At 49.1% G+C, this 22409-nt stretch overlaps 1 protein-coding gene across 1 annotated transcript in view; it reads left to right on the forward strand.

Annotated features, from left to right (window-relative positions):
• Positions 1-352: 352 nt before the first annotated feature.
• TMEM123 (transmembrane protein 123) overlaps positions 353-22409 on the forward strand; it is a 58620-nt gene continuing 36563 nt past the window's right edge. The window contains exons 1-2 of the mRNA XM_060604556.3: positions 353-558; positions 5589-5645. Coding sequence (XP_060460539.2) covers positions 459-558; positions 5589-5645 — 157 coding nt within the window. The 5' untranslated portion in view covers positions 353-458. The remainder of the gene's footprint in view (positions 559-5588; positions 5646-22409) is intronic.

Genomic DNA, 22409 nt, shown 5'->3' on the forward strand with positions numbered 1-22409 from the left:
CCCGCTCCTCCGCCTCCGCCAGGTCCCGCCTCCGCCAGGTCCCGCCCCCGCGCTCTGCTTTGCCTCGCAGGCCCCGCCCCCGACCCCGCCCCGCCCCGTCCCTGCGCGCCCGGCTGGGACCGCTGCCCGAGCCAAGCCCCGCCCCCCGCGCCCCTGCCCCTTCCCGCCTCCCCTCCCGACCCCGCCCCACCTCGAGCCCCAGCCCCTCTCCCGCGCGCCGGCCCTGCCCCGCCCCTCCTCCAAACCCCGCCCTCGCCGACCCCCGCCCCGCCTCCCCACCAGGCCCTGCCCCTCCCTCCGCCAAGCCCCGCCCCTGCGCGCCCGTCCCGCCCCCAGCCGGCTCCCGCGCCCTATTTGGGCATCTGGGGGGCCGGCGCCCGTGCGCAGCGGGGCGGCTGTGCGGCGCGGCGGACGCTCGGTCGGGAGCCGCGGGGCCGACGCGTCCCGCCCTCGGAACAATGGGAGCGGGCGCGCGCGGCGGCTGGGCCGCGCTGGTCCTATGCGCGCTGCTGGTGCTGGCGCTGCTGAAGGCCGCCGTGGACAGCGCGGGCCTGGACGGTAGGTGGCGGCGCGGGCTCCCCGGGAAGGTTGTGCGCGCGGGGGGCCCCCCGGACGTGGCCGGGGAAACTGAGGCTCGGGCCGGCCGCCGTAGCAGGCCCGGAGGGGCGCGTAACCTGTTGAGTGACCCAGGCGCGGGCTCGCGGTTTCCTGTCCCCTTCCCGCGCCCCGAAGTTGGTGTGTCCCGGGGGGGGGGGGGTAAGTGCCCCCGGGCCCCCCCCCTTCTGGAAGCTGGGTCGGGTTCCTGCGCACACGTGCCCGCCGGGTGTGCGGAGCCCTTTAGCGCCGGGCTGCGCGGCCGCGGACTGAGGCCCCCAGACGCGAGGTGGGACGTCGCGGGGGGGCGCGCTGCTCCCCGGGCGCCCCCGCGGATGCGCCCCGCCCCGCGCGGTGGGCACCTGCCCCGGCGCGCACCTGCCGCGCAGCCCTCGTGCCACCGCCAGCTGTGCGCGCCCCCGGCGCAGGGCCCTCGTCGTTCTCGGGGTGGGGGTGGTGAGGGGGTCCTTTTGGGGAAGAGCCGGGAAGCTGGGGTTCGCCGCGTGCTTTCCGTGTTCCCTTTGTCAGCCACTGTCGCGGTCGGGTCACCGGGCAGTGGTCGGGAAGCTAGGGTAAGTTCTTTTCAGTGACCCAAGTCCTCCGTAGTTTTAAATTCCGTCCACCTGCTGTGTGTTTAGCGAGGGATGGAGGCTGCGGTTCAGGCGCAACACCTGCTTTGGCTAGAATTATCTGGGTGAAGTTAAGACAATAATACTTTTTGTTTGTTTGGCTGGTTGTTTTGTTGGTTTGCTGTGCTGAATTGTGCGTGTCCCGAGCGGGCTTTGCAGCCCTGAGTTTGGTGATCAGTAAATCACGTCCATCCTATTTTCCATACTAATGAGATGTTTCACTGTAAGGTGAACAATCTGGAATGAAACAGTCTGTTTTGGTGCTAATTTTATACCAGTATTTATAAGGGCAGGTCTCCATTTTTTTTATTTGTTATTTTGTGAAAGTAAACTTTATTGTTTCTGCGGTGAATTTCTGGTCAGAGAAACTGGTTACAGTGTCCTTGCTTTCTTTTTTTTTTTTTTTTTTCCCCCTAATAACAGATTGCCTTGTTTTAATACTCACTGTTGGACCGTTCTGTTTATTACTTAACGTCTCACTAGAGGTGAGCGCTGTTTGGAAATCTGGGAATGAATCTCTGCTGCAGGAGAGCCTTCATTTCATGAACCAGTACAGCAAACAGGAGCTGGAATCCCCGTCTACAGAGGCTAATGTCACTGTGAAATTAGACTAAAAGACGGTTCTGTAGAGAACTTCTCAAAACAAGGAAATGTTTCCTGGCCTTCCTGTGGAGTGTGTAATGTGTATAAAGTATCCTTGTGAAGTACAGTAATTTTTAACAATCATACTAGGGCACGGGGCGCCTGGGTGGCTTAGTCAGTTAGGTGTCCGACTTTGGCCTGGGTCATGATCTCACAGTTCGTGAGTTCGAGCCCCACGTCGGGCTCTGTGCTGGCAGCTCGGAGCCTGGAGCCTGCTTCGGATTCTGTGTCTCCCTCTCTCTTTGCCCTCCCCCCAGCTCATGCTTGCACTCTGTCTCTGTCAAAAATAAATAAACTTAAAAAAACAAAAAACAGTCATACTAGGGCTTTTACAGTGTTTTCAGTAGGCAGTTTCCTGTGTACGTCCTGTCATGCTAATAGGATAATCCTCATCCTGATGAATCCTGACAGTATTCTTCCCATTTTATAGATGAAAAAAACGGAGGCTTAGACCTTACTTAATGTATTCAAAGTATGAATATATTCATACATGTTTGATTTCAGAGATTAAAATCCAAACCCTTAATTAACCATTTTGCCATTAGGTCACTTTAGGTGGTGTTGGCTGTGCGGGTAAATAAAGCTTCAGTCTCCAATGTGCTATTACCTGGAATATTGCAGGAGAAGATCAAAACATTGAAATTCTTGTTTAAAATCTCCTTCAGTCTGCCCTGTAGTTTCGTAAATATCTTCAGTTGGAGGTGTGGGGAAGGCTGTGGACATGTTAGCGAAGCGGCAAGCAGGATAGATGGGGGCGGCGTCCATCAGGACCCTTGGTGGTAAGTCACAGAAACCCACCTTGAACAGCCTTAGTGCAAAGAAGGGACTCTGTTGAGTCTTGGACAGAAAAGTCCAAGAACAAAGGTGGCTCCAGAAACGCGGGAGTCAAGAGTTCAAACAGGTTGCCCGGAGATGGCCACTTGCGGCTCTCTTGATGACCTGTGTCTACTCTCAGGAAAGCCATAGTTCACATTTCTCAGCCCCGGCGAGTCTCAGGGAGGGACTCCTAGTAACTGGGACTTTCTAAAGTGAGTCCCAGGCACCAAACACCACCCTCCTGGGCAGCCAGTTAGGGGATTAAATTAATCCCCAGTGAGTCTGAACCACTTGATGAATGTAACTTTCTACCATTCAGCACATTATTGTATGTTAATGTTTGGTTTCCGTCACAGAAAGCATCAGCCTCTTTGTAGTTAGGTGCTCGGTATCTTTGTCTCCTAGGATGCAAAACCTGCCTACCCACGGTACCTGCTTCATAAGTAATTGGCTGCAAAAAGGAAGAAGGTCCTCGAACTGCAAAGATCATCTGCTTTTGTGTCTTTATCAAGCAAAAAAGGTTGCCAGGAAATGATGCCTCGTAAGAGTGACAATGGCAGGGACACAGAAACAGTAGCCTAGGAGAAAGACAACGGTGTGTTGGGAGTGTAGACAATGCGTGTATTGCTTATCTGTTTGGGGGTGGAACTGAAACCCCTTTGCTAACAGAGGACTGGGTGAGGGAGTGGGGAAGAGGAGTCGTCCAGGCATGACCTCTTGGTCTGGGTTTGAACAACTGGAAACACAACAGCCAAGAAGCCTGGGAAGGAAGCAGGTTTATAGCAGAAAATCAACCGTTGGTTTTCAACGCAGGGGCTTTGTGGTCCAGCAGCCTGGTCCCCATCCACGCTCTGCCCCTTTCTAGCGGGGTGGCCTTCTCTGGACCTCCCTTCCTGGCCCTGACGATGGTATTCCTATCTAGGACCTGTCGGCAGGGCTGGGTGAGCCAGTGCCAGTCACGTGCTCCCCCGCAGTCCTGGCGTGCAGAAGGTTCTTCCCAATATCGGCCAGCATTCGATACCAGCTGCCGGATACGTGAGGACGGTACAGTGAGGCGAACACGCGCCGCTGGGACACTGCCTCGTTTTCACCGGGAGTCACTCGTCCGTGAATGCTAGTGCCCCCCTCAAGGCTGCTCTTAGCAGACACGGGAGAAGGACGGTCTGCAGGCCTTGATCATCCGATTTACCTTCACACCAAATGGAATAGTTCATTAAGAGAAAGAAATGTGCGCACACAGTGACAATAGATCCTTCAGACTCATTACTGCGTACCTTGTGCTGTGAGGGGTGTTTGGGTCGGGGAGGGCTATCTTCGTGGGTAATATACTTGCTCTCTTCCTATGTGATGTGTATATTTTATACTCCATGATACCAAGAGCTGGGTTGAATAAACCCCTCTGAAAAGTTGCTTAACTGGGGCATAGAATTCTTCTAAACTTTTTCCAAATCTTAGAGTACTAGTTAGAAATTAAAAGAATCGCACTTCTGTGAGAAGGCTTGCAATTAAAAATGAAAATCCTAAGGGGCTAATATCCAAAATAGATGAAGACCTTAAGTTAACACCAAAACAATACAATTAAAAAATGGGCAGAGGACCTGAATATATATTTCCCCAAAGAAGACATCCAGATGGCTAGCAGACACACGAAAAGATGCTCAACGTCACTCATCAGATGCAAATCAAAACTCCAAGGAAAAACCACATCACACCTGTCAGCATGGCTAGAAACAGGCAAAAAAGACAGGTGCTGGTGAGGATGTGGAGAGAAAGGAACCCTCATGCACTGTGGATGGGAATGCAAACTGGTACAGCCACTGTGGAAAACAGTATGGAGGGTCCTCAAAAAGTTAAAAATAGGGGCGCCTGGGTGGCTCAGTCGGTTGAGCGTCCGACTTCGGCTCAGGTCACGATCTCGCGGTTCGTGAGTTCGAGCCCCGTGTCAGGCTCTGGGCTGATGGCTCAGAGCCTGGAGCCTGCTTCCGATTCTGTGTCTCCCTCTCTCTCTGCCCCTCCCCCGTTCATGCTCTGTCTCTCTCTGTCTCAAAAATAAATAAACATTAAAAAAAAAAAATTTTTTAAGTTAAAAATAGAACTACCCTATGGCCAGCAATTCCACTTCTGAATGTCTATCAGAAGAGAACGACACTTACTTGAAAAGGTGCATGCAGCCCTATGTTCACTGCAGCATTATTTGCAGTAGCCCGAATACGGAAGCAGCCCAAGTGTCCCTCGGCAGGTGACGGAGAAGATGTGCGCACGCGCGTGATGGGATATTCCTCCGCCGTAAAAAAGAGTGAACTCTTGCCCTTGGCAACCACGCAGATGGGGCTAGAGAGTATGACGTTAAGTGAAGTAAGTCAGAAAAGTATATGATTTCACTCACATGTGGACTTTAAGAAACAAATGAACAAAGCAAAAAACGACAAAGTCTAAAATACAGAGAACAGACCGCTGTTTGCCAGAGGTGAGATGGGGGAAAAAAAGAAAATCCTACCCAGGTCGTCTGCTCTCTGCTGTCCAAAGTCGGGGGTCTTGGTGGTGCAGGACCTCCTGGGCGGTCCACGGTGCTCGGCCGAGCAGAGGGGTCAGTAGCAAAGATTGGTTTCTGTCTCGCTCCTCGCCGTGTCCGCGGGCAGGTGGACGACTTTTCGGTAGCTGGTGCATAGCAAGTACTGCGTGAGTGTTGGTTACATGAGCTGCGTGTTTTCTGTCTTGAAGGACTCCAGTCACACGGCCCCGCTTTTACTGACACTTACTTGAAAGGTACGTTTCAGAGCAACAGTGGCAAAAGTGGACCCTGCTGTGGACATCCGCCTTCCCCCCGCAGCACCACCACCCGATGCCAGGGGCCTCAGATAAATATCAGATGGTTTTTCATCACAGGACATGTTTTTATTTTTACAGGAGCTCCAGACGCAAGGAAGTTGGTGTCTCCAGGAAACAACAGTGCTGACTCAACAGGTGAGTTTAGACAGGTTGGAAAGCATTGGTTTTCATCTGTCTCGGGGACGGGGACAGAAAGTGAGATCGGCAGGGGAGCACGAGGAGCTGGGACGGTGACCTGTTTGGGCCACGAGTCCCTGATTCATAGGTCGCCGCACCCTCCTTCCAGGGCTGCGCTTAGTGGGCGGCAATAACGGGTAGCCCGCCAGGTCATATTCTTTCTCGGGCCAGCAAGGAGCTGAATGAATGCTAACACTTTTGTCTTACTGGAATTTCTTACTGAGCTTCGAAGCCCGTTTTTAGACGTGAAGGTCTGGCACCATGCTGTGGACGGGAAACCTGAGTACTTGAGTCTGCCCGTGTCGCCGGTGCGACGAGCCGCTCCAGGCCCATCCGCCGTGGGTGACTCCAGGGAGACCCTGCTTACGTTTCCAGCACCGGTCAGGTCGCAGCCCCCCGACTTGCTTTTCGTTGACACATGGGTATCTTGGTGGGAACTGAGAGCCCACCGGCATGGAGGGATCTGGGAACCACGCTGATGTCCCGGGCGTCAGCAGTAAACCGTCACGGCACATTGCTTGCACTGAGGTCGAAACCAGAACAGGTACGAAGGTCCCCTCACCAGACCTGTGGTCTCCACTTTTCATCCACCGAGTGGTTACAGAGGGTCTGGAATGTGCAGAGGCGTTCTGGGTGCCCAGGACACAAGGTTGTCCAAGCCCTGACTTCTTGGAGTTCTTGTGGTTTTATTTTATCTCGTTGTGGAAAAATACACATCATGTGAAACCCGGAATGTCAACCATTTCTAAGTGAACGGTTGAGCAGCTTTACGTACCTTCGCATTGTTGCGTGGCTTTGTGGAGTGCCGACTGCCGTCAGCGTCTCCGTGCTCTGCGTATGTCGTGTTCTCAGTTACCTCTGTGCTTCTCATCGTGTCTGCCTCCCCGACTGGCTTCTGGCTGAATAGAGAGCACTCTTCTGTGTTAGCTTTAGTAATTCTGGAGGCAATTCTTCGTCTGGGGAAAAAGACTAGATAGATTACCCCCAGATGTCATAACGATTATTGCCAGACAGTTGTATGAGGGTTTTTTAAAAAATATCTTAACTAGGTTATTAGGTGACTTTTCCTGTTGGCCTTTACTGAATCTAATTGAGTACCGCTGAGCATCAACTTTGCACAAACCCAGGAGGTAGAGGAGAGGTAGCAGTAACAACCGTGTTAATTGCCAGCATTTACAGAATGCCTGCAATGCCTAAGAAACTTGTCACACGTTTGCTGATCTAAGTGCAGATGGGAGGTGTGGTTCTCTGTCACACAGGAGGAAACTGAGGCCCAGGGTGGTTTAGAAGCTTGCCCGAGGTCCCATGGCACTGCCCAGATTTGAAACTCACTTCCTGGGATTCGAAACCTGGGCGCCCTCGCGGCATTTCCTGAAACCGTGGTGTGGTCTTACCTTTAAAAACCCTGTTCAGTGAAGAAATACCACTGCTGACACTTGTGGACAAGTTGTTAAAGATCAATGCCTCTAGTCAGTGGGATGATTTCACACGCCCTCTCCTCTGGCACCAGGAAATTTGTGGAGTGAAAAAGAGGCATGGCCTCAAAAGGTTTTTCTTAAGACATCGGATAATACAGTTGCTATAAAAATTTTTTGGTTGTTCAGTGTGTAACCCTTTCCGTGACTGTTAACTTGTTCCTATTACAGCCTCTTTGGATCTTGAAACACATAACGTGTTGCGGTTGTGTGTTTTTATAGGACGTGATGCTTACTATTTTGTCTTCTGTAGTAACGCAAACCCTTCTATATTGGAAACATTGTTTTTAAACATCACCAATTTACTTGATGCTGTTTGTCCAGCATGGTTTATTTGGCATCGATTCCAAAAGGAAAAGAACACTTTTCTTTAGCACACTGCTGTCTTTTGTGAACTGCAGGATGGTGTTCTTGGAAAAAGTGCAAAGTGCCAGCAACACTGCTGGAGACATTGGTGCCTGTCCGTTTTTGAGGACTCCACACATTAGATTCAGCAAATCTTTTTTCTCTGTTTGGTTTGTTTTTAGTCTCCATCTAAGTTCCTTGAGAGTGGTGTCTATGACTTGATCATCCCAGGCTGTGCCCGGTGCATAGGAGGTAACACGTGGGTTGAACTGAATTGTGGAACCAAATATGTGTTTTGTCACTGCTGACTGACCTCATCAAAGAACCACTGTATGTGTTTTGCAGACGTGACTGGTCTGTGCTCCAGTGTTCTCCATTATTATAGCTGCTTTGTTGTTGTTCGTAGAATAATGTCAATGCCTGAGGTCAGAGAATCAGAAGTTGAGGTCCCTTTGGGGTTGTGCCACTCAATTATATGTAAGGGTTGTATTTTCATACGCCCCCATCGTCATCTGATGAGTATTAGCTATATTTTTGACACTCTTTTCTAGAGGGTCTTACTTCGTTTTAGTGATTCTACAGAAATTTTTAATTGGAGGGGGAAAGATACGTTACCTAAAATGTAATAATGATTGTTGTTGGGCAATTGTGAGAGCGCTTTTTAAAAAAATGTATTTTATCAGATCTTGGGACACGTCTTCAGCCTGTAGAGAAAACAGTTCTTCTCATTTTACATACGGTCAGAGGGCTTCCATTTTAGAGTCTGGATGAATTTATTGTTGACGGTGCAAGGATGCCACATGCCCAGGTTACCTGTTAGCAACAGGTTTGGGCAGAGATACAAGGGAGCTGGACATGGTTCAGAAGAGACAGCATTTCTCACCGGCGACCCCTTATCACTGATGCTTCCCCAGGACAGGGGATCACCATCCAGGCTGAAGCTCTTTCCTTGGGCCTCATCTGCTCTGAGTTCGTCTCCCTTCACGTGCGGTGCACACAGACTTGCCTGGGGCCTGGTGACACATCCCGGGTCCGGCCCTTCCCACGTCTGTAGTTGGCGTGGTTTTGTCCACAGACGTGGCAGGACCAGAGCGATTCCGAGCACACAGACCTGGCTTGAGCTCTGATTTCTGGACACGAGGGTGGCAGAGTTTCCCAGACTGCCCCGAGGAGCTTGCTTGCTCTTACAGAACCGCGTCCGTTTCTGAGACTTTTTGTCGTGTTCAACTCCTGTTTTCAAGATTGCATTTCAAAACTGATGGTGATTTTTTTTTTATTTTTTTTTTAACGTTTATTTATTTTTGAGACAGAGAAAGACACAGCATGAATGGGGGAGGGGCAGAGAGAGAGGGAGACACAGAATCGGAAGCAGGCTCCAGGCTCCGAGCCATCAGCCCAGAGCCCGACTCGGGGCTCGAACTCACGGACCGCGAGATCGTGACCTGAGCTGAAGTCGGACGCCCAACCGACTGAGCCACCCAGGTGCCCCACTGATATTCATTCTTAATATTATGGTGGACCTTTGTATTTTATTTTTATTTCTTTTTCTTTTAATTTCTTAAATGTTTATTCTTGAGAGAGTGAGAGCATGAGCAGGGGAGGGGCAGAGAGAGAGGGAGAGACAGAATCTGAAGCAGGCTCCAGGCTCCAAGCTGTCAGCACAGAGCCTGAGGTTGGGCTCTAACTCATGAACCATGAGTTTATGACCTGAGCCGAAGTCAGACACTTAACTGACTGAACTACCTAGGTATCCTTTAATCTCCTAAAGTATTTTGTGGTTTTGAAACAGAAGTATTGTTTTTTTAAAAAAAAAAAAAATGTTTTTTAACGTTTATTTATTTTTGAGACAGAGAGAGACAGAGCATGAACGGGGGAGGGGCAGAGAGAAAGGGAGACACAGAATTGGAAGCAGGTTCCAGGCTCTGAGCCATCAGCCCAGAGCCCGATGCCGGGCTCGAACTCACGGACTGCGAGATCGTGACCTGAGCTGAAGTCGGACGCCCAACTGACTGAGCCACCCAGGCGCCCCTTGATGGTGATTTTTAACCTCATCAGATGCTGTCTTCAGGAATGTAGGGCGGGAACGTCACGCGTACTGTGTCCACTCGTGTTCAGTGAACAGGTGTTCGTCTCGTGTGCCACCCGCCCGTGGCCGGCTCCGGCATGGGCTTGTCAACAGGACAGCCCTGCCCGCACGAAGGATCTCACAGCGGGTGTAGACGCCATGGAGATAAAAGGCCGAGGAAGGTGTTTTCGGGTGGTGATTTAAAGAGTAAACAGGATGGAATGAACATACACAGAAGTGAAGCAGGAAATGAGGTGGGGGAGCCCCGGAAGGGCTGCTTCAGATTAGGCGGTCAGGGAGGACTTCCCAGAGGTGGTGTGGTCTGGGAGACCTGCCTGTCGGAGGGGGACAGCCCCGTAAGTCCAGGGGAAGGGCGCTCTGGCCAGAGGGACTTGTTGGCACAGGGGCCTGGAACGGGACTGAGCCTCTTATGTGGCAGGGGCACAGGCAGGTCTTGGCTGGCACGGTGAGGCGATGACACTGCGGTCACATCGCCACATGTAGGAGATCAGGGCATGGAAATAGTATTTAAGAAGTGAGGTTTTAGGGGCGCCTGGGCGGCTCGGTCGGTTAAGCGTCCGACTTCGGCTCAGGTCATGATCTCACGGTCCGTGAGTTCGAGCCCTGCGTTGGGCTCTGTGCTGACGGCTCAGAGCCTGGAGCCTGTTTCAGATTCTGTGTCTCCCTCTCTCTCTGCCCCTCCCCTGTTCATGCTCTGTCTCTCTCTGTCTCAAAAATAAATAAACGTTAAAAAAAATTTAACAAAAAAAAGAAGGGAGATTTTATTTGGAGACCTCAAAAATACAGTAGAGCAGGCTTATAAGAAGAAGAGACCAGAAGTGTGGATTGAGGCAACTGTGCTAAGTTCTCTGGGCCTTTCCTGGGCGGGGGAAGTCAACCGTTCAGGGGTTTCGAGCTGCGGCGTTTCTGAGCTGCCGTGGGCCCCGCGATGGCAGGCATCACGGTGGAACTGGTTGGTGTTCTGTTTCCCGAAGCGCCTGCCAGAGGCGTGCTTCGGACTGGAGTCAGGGCCCCGGATCACGGAGCGAGCTGCCGCCACAGACGTTGTCCTGTGAGCCACGGGGAGGTGGCCGCAGCCTCAGGCCTCTGCCACCGTTTCCGGGCTCGCGGCCGCAGGGCTCGGGGACCCACCAGTCCGCGAGGTGGGGGAGAACCCGGGAGCAGTGCCTGTCGGCTGCCGTTCCGGGGGCCGGGCGGGGGGCTGGGCGGGAGAAACCGCGTGAAGGACGTGGACGAAGAAGGCGTGCAGGGATCCAGCAGTGCTGACAAGAACTCCACAGAAAAGGAAATGAGAAAAGTCCAAGCGGGGGAGTTGTTCCACGCTCTTGCCTTTCAGAGGCAGGCAGAAGCAAACACGGTGGAGGTGAAACTCGGCACCAAGGGAAGACCCGGGGCAGAAGAGCCAGCACCCAGACCTCTGGGTGGCGTTGGGCGGGGCATGCCAAGGGCTGGGGTCCGGCACACACGGGGTGCAGGAGCGCCCCCCCCCCCCCGAGTCTGAAGGCCAGTGTGGGGAGTCAGAGCTGGGACTCAGCTGGGACCAGATCCACAGCACGTCTTGCTTTATGTCTGTTGTTTGGTAAATACTCCTTTTCCGTAGGAAGCTGGCGGGCTCGCTCTGGACTCATGACCCACCCCAGCGTGCAGCAGTGCATGGTACAGTGGCCAGAGTCGCGCACTGATGGGCTTCGGGTGCTCAGGGTTGGGGTCCTCTGTATCTCTTTTTTCTTACTGTGTAACTTATTCACAACTAATTTTAACACACAACGCACGTGCACGATAAGAAATTTCAGCAGTGCTTGGAAATATGCCGAACGTGGCTCCAGTCTTCCTGCACCGAGCCCCGCCACGTCCTTTCCCAAATGGACTGTACCAGCTCAAAGCTAGACTCCTTGCCCACCCAGACATCTTCTCCTGGTGTATCCCAGTTAGGGGAATAGCCATTCATGTAGGGTCTGGAGCCGGAAAGGTCTACATTTCCGCAGGTATCCTTGCAAAAAATCGCGTACGCGTGATCTGTCTATGGTGTACACGTTGGCCATTAACATGAGTGGGTGACGCCAGGCACACTGTTGGCTGCCCAGCTGGTCTCACTTAAATCTCGTCCTTCCTCACGGCCACGTGGTAGTGCACACAACAATCACAGCACAGACCTCGTCCTTCCTCACGGCCACGTGCTGGCCCACAGGACAGACGCAGCCTAACTCACTCACGCACCCCCTGGTGATGCACACGTAGGTCATCTGCACTTCGGTTTTAAGCAGGGCTGTGGCGAGCACCTCTCCTGGCCTATCTTGGTGCACACCCGTGCGAGGGCGCCCGTGGGCTCTTTCCTGCCGGCGGAGCCGCTGAGGCAAATGGCGTATTACTTTAATTGGTGACTTTTGCTAAATTTTCTTCCAAGAAGGTCACATTTGTTTCCTCCCACTGGCAGTAAAAGGGGCCTGTTTCCTACAGACTCCAGGTAATAGACATTCTACTGTTTGCTAATCTGAGATGTGATTCATAAAGTCTGTTAGGAGCTAAATTCCTTCAACTGAGTGGGGAGTATTTTCGTACTGGTTTGGGGGGCTTTTCATGGTTCTTTTTTATCTTTATTTTTTTTAATTTATTTTTTTTTTTAACGTTTATTTATTTTTGAGACAGAGAGAGACAGAGCATGAACAGGGGAGGGGCAGAGAGAGGGAGACACAGAATCTGAAACAGGCTCCAGGCTCTGAGCCGTCAGCCCAGAGCCCGACGCGGGGCTTGAACTCACGGACCGCGAGATCATGACCTGAGCTGAAGTTGGACGCTTAACCGACTGAGCCACCCAGGCGCCCCGATTTATGGTTCTTTTTTAAAAACCGCTCTCTTGACGTAAATTTCGCATGCCATACAGTGGAGTGGTTCTCCGTGTACTCACGGATACGTACAACCGTCCCCGCGGTCCATTTTAGGCCATTTTCATCATCTCAGAAAAAAAAAAACACTTTGCCTTTGAGCTGTTACCCACTGTGTCCATCCTGCCTACCTGCCCCCAGCCCCAGGCAGGCCCCGATGCACTTTGTCTCTGTGGATGTCCTTCCAGACTTTGATAGGAGTGGAGTCGTGAAGTATGTGCTCTTTGGAGACGGGCGTCTTGGCGTTAGCAGTGTTTTCTAGGTTCATGCAAGTGGTGGTGTGGCCAGCGGTTCGTTCCCTTTTGTGGCTGAGTACTGTTCCACTGGATGCATAGACGACAGTCTGCTCCTCTGTCCATTTGTTGATGGACGCTTAGGCCGTTTCTACCTTTTGGCTGTTGGGAATCACGCGGCTGTGAACATTTGCGTACACATTTTTGTGTGGATGTGTGTGCTTGGCTGTACTACCGAGGAGAATCGCTGGGTCCTGTGGAAACGCCGTGCTCAGTGACCTGCCAGCCTGCTTCCCACATCATCTGCACCCTTTACATTCCGACGGGCGGTACATGAGGATGCTGTCATGTTCGGATTCTACCTGTCCCCAGGGGTACGTGCGGTCCTGAGATTTGTAAGAAATACATACGGGTCATTCGGATTACCCAAGTATATTCCTCATGTGCTTTCCGTCTTCCTCCATGGTTCCGGCTCACAGCTAAACCCACAGGTGGGGCCGGCCCTACCCTGTGGTTGGTTGGTTGGTTGGTTGGTTGGTTAGAGCTTTCAGTCTCCAACTCTGGGAGGAGAGGTTGGGGGCAGGAGGCTCAGTTGGCCTAGGCTAATGACTTAGTCAGGCGTGACCAAGTATGAAGCCTCTTGGGAAACCCAGAAGAGTGCGTTTGTAGAGCTTCCTGGTGGTGAACAGGGAGAGATACCGGGAGAGTGTCACCTGGCAAGGGCATCAGAGCTCCATGCCTCTTGCCAGACCTCGTCCCCTGTCTCTGTGCGTCTGGATGCTGCCTTGTGTCCTTTATTCCCCGGGTTCTGTGAGCCGCTCTGGCAAATTAAAAGAGCCTAAGGGGTCATTGGAACCTCCAGACCGTAGCAGGTGGTTAGAAGCACAGCCAGCGGCCTGGGGGTGGTCTTGTGGGACCCAGCCCTCGCCTGCAGGATCCCATGCTGTGTCTGGGTGGGTAAGTCAGAACTCAGTTTCCGGATACCCTGCTAGGGTCCCAAGAACTGCGTGGTGTTCCAGGGGGGTGGGGGGAATCCCTCTCACATTGAAATGGGGTTGGGGAGCCCCAGTCTAGCATGAGACAGTGTCTCATTTCTTTGTTGACTCACGAAGGCATGAATCTGTTCTGTGTTTATTGGCCATTGGTTCATCTTGGAGAAATGTCTCAAGTCCTTTGCCCATTTGTTGATTAGGTTGTCATTGTATTAGCTTGTCTCTGCCTTATTTTTTTTCTACCTATAAAAATAGTGTATGATTCCTGTGGGAATTTGGGAAAAGTTTTTTTTTTAACCATTATTCAAATGACTTCCACTAAGTGTTTTTAGTTCTTTTCAACTTGAACTTAACTACATGGGCACCGATTCTTAAAAAGGGAATTAATCGTCTCCTGCAAAACATTTCACTGTGGTTACGTCTTACAACATGAAAACACCTAGTTGGAAAGTGACGGTTTTAGTCTCTCAACTGACCGTAGTGAGAACTGGCTTGACTACTTTCACTCCACAGTGAATTTGATTCACGAGTTTTTCATGTCTCCCCCCTCCCCCAGCCAGTATGCATGCCCTTGTTTCAGGGAAGATAAAAAAGAAGAAATAATTTCTTTGCTTTGAAGTGAGCTTGGGTTAGTTAGGTACTGTCCTGGTGCCTCAGTGCTTTCTGTCAAGTTCAGGTGCAATCATGGGTTAGGTGAGGTAACATGTGAATCAGCTGCCTTTAAAATGGCACCTGGCACAAATGAAAAACTAAATGTGTTCCTGCTTGCTATTTGGCCACAGTGACCCTTTTTTGGTCCCTCCTGTGTTCACCTTCTCTGCCACAGTGCCTTTGCATGTACTGTTCTCACTCCCTGAAGAACTCTTCCCTCCTGCCTTTGCCTGGTGAACATCCATTCAGCTTTCCAATCTCAGCTGAAACTTCCCTTCCTCAGGGAACAGTCTCTGACCAACTGCGTCTGGTTGAGGGTTTAAGTCGGCCTCCCCAGCCCACAAGTCCGTTCTGTCACTCACCACCTCCTCCTCAGTGCTCAGCACAACACCTCGTGTACCTTTCCGTTGAAACAGGAGAAGCCAGTTTTAACGCTTGCTACCCCAGTCTTACTTGTGAGATGAGCTGGGAGCTCCTTTGTCAATGCGAACCCTTCCCTGCCCAGCGTTCCTTGAACTGGATACAGGGCCTTTCACTTTACGGTTGTGAAGAGCGGCCTTAAATGTTAGCGGGAGGGTTGGTGGTCGTGTTACCCGGTCCCGGGGCAGCGGGCAGTGTGTTCTTAGTTCAGGTGAAGTCTCCAAGGAGGGCGGGGATGCGAGGACCCAGGAGGTCAGTGGGGATGTGGCCCGGCTCACCAGGGTTGTGCCCCAGGCCGTCTTCCTGCTGAGTCAGGTGCCCCCCCTCCCCCCCCCCCAGCGGTCAGGCCAGTGACCTTGTGGCCAGGCAGGAACATCTGAGCTCTGCCCTGATCTGAAGGAGCTTCCTGCGGGTGAAGGCGGGGCTGGGAGGAGAGGGACGGGGTCGCCGAAGCCCCTCAGGGAGTTCGGATTCGCCGGCCATGAGGTGGGAGGCACTGCAGGATTTTAAACAAATCAGCCCAAACAGATACCCTGCCTGGATGGCCGTGGTGGAGCTGGAGACAGGTGGTGCTGGATCGTGGCGAGGGGACGGCCAGCCGCGGGCTCAGGGTGTGAGCTCAGGGCGCTTATTGGCCCGGTCCGGTCCCCACAGCCGGGCCCGCGGATCTCAGGGGTTGTCACGGGTCACGGTGAAGAAGGTACGGCTGAGAACAGCTGCGGGCTGGCGGGCGGAGGGGCGGGTCCCAGGAGGGGCGGCCTCGGCCCCTGCCGGCCGGAAGGGGTCAGGACCAGGCGCTGCCCGGAGATGCTGTGGGGGGTGAAGCGGCCCCTGGTCTTGGAGAAAGATGGGGGGACGGCGTGGGAAGTACACAGTGTGAACTGGGTGGGTGACCTCAGATTGAAGCGGTTTCTTGCGGGGTAAACCTCAGAGACGTCCCCTGTGGTTATGTTATCCCATCGGCATGTCGAAAACCTGCAAGCCTTAGAGCAAGGCTCCTCGCGTGTGTCAGCACATTAGAATTGCCTGGAACGTTACAAATACTGGTCTGGGGGCACCCGCGAGCCGTGAGACCTGAGTGGGGCGCGGAGCACGTGGCCAGGGCTGCGGCGCGGAGTCAGGGTGACGGTCACGACGGGACGTGGGCAGGTGGGCGCCAGCCTTTCCAGGGAGCCCCTGCTGAGTCGGCGTTGTTTGCCACGGGGGTGCCCTTTTAAAACTGACTGCCTTGGGAAAGAACGATAAGATCTTACGTGGGGAGAAAGGCAATCCAGGGGTCCTCCTCTTGGACTCACCCCCATGAGGTCGGGGAGGGGGACACGGGGTGCTCTTAGTCCTACCGTGATTTTGTTTTTTTTTCCAGTTTACTTACTTTGAGAGAGCAAGAGAGCGCGGGGGAGGTGCAGAGAGAATCCCAAGCAGGCTCCTCACCGTCTGCGCAGAGCCCGATGCAGGGCTTGAACTCACGACTGTGAGGTCGTGACCTGAGCTGAAACCAAGAGTCGAACGTTCAACTGACTGAGCCACCCAGGCGCCCCTCATTTTGTTATTTTTATTCCCATTGTTTTGATTGGATAGGAGCCCAGTAGTTATCAAGGAAGGGTAGGGACAAATGCCTTGAGAGAAGTCTCATAACCGAAAGACTTATTTACCTGAAAAGCTGCACAGAATAGTTGCAGCCCGTTCATAAAGTTTTTTGTTTGTCACCCTTAACACACCTGTTCTTCACAATCGTGCCTGGTGAAAATTCCCGAAGGTGTTAAAGCAAACTGCCTGAGTTACTTAATCCCGTTAAGTCTGTTTAGTGTGAAACAGAAAGAAAATGGAAGGAGCAAACAGCAGTTAACTTTACAGATAATGAAAACATGAATCATTTGTGATTTTCTCCACAGGAAACTGGCTGAAAACCCCCTAAGGAGTAGTTTGGCTTTTATCATGAAGGTGTGTGTATTGAGATTGCTTGTTTCACCTATAAACGAGAGGACACTCTTTTTTTAAACCATCGTAATGCCACCGTTAGACTTAACATTTTCTACGGTTTCGACGAGAATAGTTGACATACAGCATTGTATAAGTTTAAGGTATAACTGTAATGATTTGATTTGGATTGTGAAGACCATACTAAGTTAACATCCATCATCTCATAGGTAGAAAAACCCAGAAAACAAAACAAACAAAAAAACGGTTTTTTGGTTCTTGTGATGTATGTGGCCTTTGAGGATTTACTCCTAGTTTTGCTGTATATCCTACTGCAGTGTTAATCATGGTACTGTTACACATCACAGCCCTAGTACTTATCCTACGTTGGAAGCTTGTTCCTTTTGACCACCTTCATTTGCTTCCCCTCCCCAACCCCTGCCTCCGGTGACCACACCTCTGATTTCTTTTCCTGTGAGCTTGGTTTGTTTCTTTATTTTAAATCCCGAAGGTAAGTGAGATCATGGAGTATTTGCTTGTGTCTGATTTACTTTGCTTAACGCGATGCCCTCGGGGGTCACTCATGGTGTTGAAAGTGGTGGGATTTTGTCCTTTTTTGTAGTTGAATAATATCCGTTGTGTATGTATCACGTATCAGAACTTCCTAACCCACCCGTCCCCTCATGGACCCATAGGTTTCCATGCTTGTCTGGCTGTTGTAGATAAGCTGCTGTTAACCTGGGGGTGCAGGGATCTCTTCGACACAGTGTTCTTGTTTCCTTTGGGCAAATGCCCAGAAGTAGAATTGTCGGACCATAGGGTATTGCTGTTGATTTTTGGAGGGACCTCCATGCTGGTGTCTCCAGTGGCTGTGCCACTTGACAGTTCTACCAACGGCCCTGGAGGTTTCCCTTTCATCCACATCCTCGCCAGCATTTATCAGTGGTCTTGATCTTACCCGTGCTAACAAGCATGAGATGATGCGTCGGCACAGCTTTGGTTTGCATTTTACTGGTACCGAGTGATAGTGAGCATCTTTTAATGTACTCGTTGACCACTTGTATATCTTCTCTGGAAAAATGTCTGTTGAGGTCCTTCGCCCATATTAATTGGATTAGTGATGTGTTGCCGTGGAGTTGGAGGAGTCCTTTTCGTTGTCTTTTTGGAACTGTAGTGGACATACGGGTTTAGTTTCGGCTGTACGACGTTGTGATTCAACGTGTGTGTACGTTACAAATTGCTCAGCACAGTAAGTCCAGTTACCATCTGTCATCAGAAGTGTTACAGAACGGACTGTACTCCCCATGTTGTACTTTAAATCCCTGTGACTCGTTTCTAACTGGAAATTGGTGTCTTTAATCCCCTTTTCCTGTTTTACCCATCTTCCCGTCCTCCGCCCTGCTCACAGCCACGAGTTTGTTCTTGTATTTGAGTCTCTTTGTGTTTGTTCATTTGTTTTCTTTAGATTTCACGTGTGAGTGAGATCATGTGGTACTTCATTTCTCTTTCCTTGCATTTCATTTAGCATAATACCACTAAGTCCATCTGTGATGTTGCAAATGGCAAGATCTCATTCTTCACGGCGAAGTCCTATTCCGTTGTACGACGCACACACATTATGTGTTCTTTATCCATTGATCTATTCATGGGCACTAGGGTTCCTTCCATATCTTGGCTGTTGTAAAACTGTGGTAAACATAGAGATGTGTGTGTTTGTTTGTTTTTTAATTAGCGTTTGCATTTTCTTCAGTTAAGTACCTGTGAGTGGAATTGCCGGATCGTATGGTAGTTTAATTTTAATTTAATTTTATTTTTTTTTTATTTTTTAAATGTTTATTTTTGAGAAAGAGAGAGAGTGCAAGCAGGGGAAGGACAGAGAGAGACAGGGAGACACAGAATCTGAAACAGGCTCCAGGCTCTGAGCTGTCAGCACAGAGCCTGACGTGGGGCTGGAACTCCGGAATGGTAAGATTGTGACTGGAGCGAAGTTGGGCACTTCACTGAGTGAGCCACCCAGGTGCCCCATATGGTAGTTTTATTTTTAGTGTTTTGAGAAACCTCTGTACTGTTTTCCATAGTGGCCGCATCCATTTACATTCCCACACACTTTTTATTTCTTTTTGATGATAGCCATCCTGACAAGTGTGAGGCGATAGCTCATCGTGGTTTGGTTTGCATTTCCATGGTGATTAGTGATGTTGAGCATCTTTTCATGTGTGTGTTGGCCATTTGTATGTCCTCCTTGGGGAAAAAAGTGTATTCAGGTCTTCTGCCCATTTTTTAATCAGATTGTTTTTTGTGTTGAGTTGTATATGTTCTTTGTATATGTTGGACATTAACCCCTTATGAGATATATCATTTGCAAATGTCTTCTCCCATTCTGTAGGTTTCTTTTTGTTTTGTTGATGATTTTCTTTGCTGTGCAAAAGCTTTTTAGTTTGAGGTAGTCGCATTTGTTTATTTTTGCTTGTTTTGTCTTTGAGGATAAAACTACTATGACTGCTATCCACAAGTTTATGCCTCTGTTTTCTCTTGGGAGTTTTATGATCTCAGGTCTTATGTCTAGGTCTTTAATCCAGTTTGAGTTTATTTTTGTGTGTTTAAGAACGTGGTCCAGTTTGATTTTTCTGCATGGAGCTGTCCAGTTTCCCCAGGACCGTTTACTGAAGAGATGTCTTTTCTCCATTGTATACTTTTACCTGCTTTATCTTAGATTAATTGACCATTTGAACATGGGTTTTTTTTCTGGGCTCTCTGTTGGGTTCCACTGATCTATATGTCTAGTGCCATACTATTTTGATTACTATAGCTTTGTAGTATAGATTGACACCTGAATGTGATACCTCTGGGTTTGCTCTTCTTAGGATTGCTTTCACTTTTTTGTGTCTTTTGTGGTTCCCTATGAGTTGTAGGATTGTTCCAGTTCTGTGGAAAATGTTACTGGTATTTGATAGGGATTGCATTGAATCTGCTCCAGGTAGTACGGATGCCCTAACAATGCAGGCACGCATCAAAAAAATAACAGGCTTGGTTCCAGACCACTGCAATAAAGTGAGTCAAATGACTCTCATGGGTTCCCAGTGCATGTGAAGTTATGTTTACACCATAGTCTGCTAAGTGTGCAATAGGATTATGTCACTAAAAATGTATATACCTGAACTTAAAAATACTTTATTACAAAAAAGTGCTAACCATTATCTGAGCTTTCAGGAGTTTTAATCACTGATCACAGCTCACCGTAACAAATAAAATGAGAGTATATTAACTACCTTGAGAATAACCAAAATGTGACAGACACGAGGTGAGCAAATGCTGTTGGAAAAATGGCACCAGTGAAATCGCTTGATGTAGTACTGCTACAACCTTGACTCTGTAAAAAAAACAAAAAAAAAAACAAAGACCTCATTATCTGTGAAGCACAGTAAAGCAAAGTGCAACAAAACGAGGTCAGCCTGTATAAATTCCATGAACATGGCGTCTCTTTCCATTTATTTGTGTCATCTTCAGTTTCTTTCATCATTGCCTTACTGTTTGCAGAGTATAGTGACTTGGTTAAAGTGATGTTTTGTCCTTTTTTATAAATAGGATTGTTTTATTTGCTTTTGTGTTTGTTACTCGTGGATGGAAATGCAACCAGTTGATGAATATAAATTTTGTGTCCTGAAACTTTGTTGAATTCATTTATTCTACTAGTTCTTGGGTAGATTGTCGAGGATTTTGTATGTACAGTTGGCTATAGGACCAACTTGTGTTGACTGTACTATGTTGAATAAATGTGGTGAGAGTGGATGTCTTTATCTTTTTTCCAGATCTTCAGCTTTTTACCACTGAGTATCATGTTAACTGTGGATTTGTCACATATAGCCAATATTATGTTGAGGTATGTTCCCACATGGCACTTCGTTGAGAGTTTTTATCGTGAATGGATGTTGATTTTTGTCCATTGCTTTTCCTGCGTCTATTGAGATGATATTTTTATTCATCATTTTGTTAACATTGTGTAGCACGTTGATTTGTAGATAGGAAAACATTCTTGTATGCCTGGAATATGTCCCATTTTGTTGTGGTGAATGATCCTTTTAATGTAGTGTTGAATGCAGTTTGCTAATATTTTGTTGAGGATTGTTGCATCCTTGTTCATCAGAGATATCGGTCTATAATTTTCTTTTTAGTGTATCTGTCTGGTTTTGGTTTCAGGGTAATGCTGGCCTCATTGAATGAATTTACAAACATTCCTTCCTCTTCAGTTTTTGGAATAGTTTGACTAGGATAGGTATTAACTCTTTTTCAAATGTTTGGGGGAATTTGTGAATCCATCTGGTCCTGGAGTTTTGTTAGGAGTTTTTTCATTACCAATTCAACTTCTTTTCTAGTAATTGGTCTGTTCAAATTTTTCATTTTTTCCTGATTCACTTTTGGAAGGTCGTATGTTTCTAGGAATTCATTTCTTCCAGGTTGTCCAGATTGTTGGTGTAATTATGCATAGCAGTTACTCTTACCCCTTGTGTTTTTGTGCTGTTGGTTGTAATTTGTCCTGAGTTTCTGATTCCGACTTCTCCCTTTTCCTTGATGAATCTGGCTAAGGGTTTATCAATTTTATGTCTTTAAAGAATCAGCTCTTGGTTTTATTGATTTTTTTTTTTATTAGTCTGTTTCATTTTTCAGTTTCTTTAGGTATCAGTGTTGATGGGCAATTTTCTTGTTTCTTGAGGTAGGCCTGTATCACTATAAGCTTCCCTCTTAGAATGGTTTTTGCTGTGCCACAGATGGGGGGAACTCAGGAACCGTGAGATCATGACCTCAGCCGAAGTGGGACGTTTAACAGACTGATCCACCCAGGCGCCCCAAGGCATTCTTTCATTGCCTCTTGGTTGTCTTCCTTGACCCACTGGTTGTAGTAACATACTGCTGAACATCCACCTGTGTCTGTTCCAGTTTGTTTCTTGTAATTGACTTTTGGTTTAATACTTGTGGTTGGAAAAGATGCTTGATATGATTCGAGTCTTAAATTTTTTAGACTCGTTTTATGGCCCATCATGTCCTCTTTTCTGCACAGTGTTCTGTGTAACACCCAAAAGAGAATGTGTATTCTGGTTTTGGATGGAATGTTGTATATCTCTCTCTTAGGTCCATCTGGTCTAATGTGTCATTTAAAGCCACTATATCCTTATGGTGATCTGTCTGGATGATTAATATAAATGAGGTTTGAACATCCCCTGTTGAAGCATAGATGCTTTCAACTTTCTTACACCATACACAAAAATAAATTCAAAATGTTTGAAAGCCCTAAGTGGGAGACACGAAACCATCAAAATCCTAGAGGAGAACACAGGCAGTAACCTCTTGGATCTTGGCCAGAGCAACTTCTTACCAGAAAGATTGCCGGAGGCAAGGGAAACAAAAGCAAAAATGAACTATTGGGACCTCATCAAGATAAGAAGCTTCTGCACAGAGAAGGAAACAGTCAACAAACCTAAAAGGCAGCCTAGGATGGGAGAAGATATTTGCAAATGACATAACTGATAAAGAGTTGGTATCCACAATCTATAAACACCGTATCAAACTCAACACCCAAAAAAGGAACAACCCAGTTAAGAAATTGGCAGAAGACATGAATAGACACTTTTTCAAAGAGGACATCCAGGTAGCCAACAGACACGTGAAAAGATGTTCAACATCACCCATCATCAGGGAAATATCAGTCCAAACCACAATGGGCTA

Source organism: Panthera onca, chromosome D1 (genome assembly GCF_046562875.1).
Source record: "Panthera onca isolate mPanOnc1 chromosome D1, mPanOnc1 haplotype 2, whole genome shotgun sequence".
In the NCBI taxonomy this organism is placed as follows: domain Eukaryota; kingdom Metazoa; phylum Chordata; class Mammalia; order Carnivora; family Felidae; genus Panthera; species Panthera onca.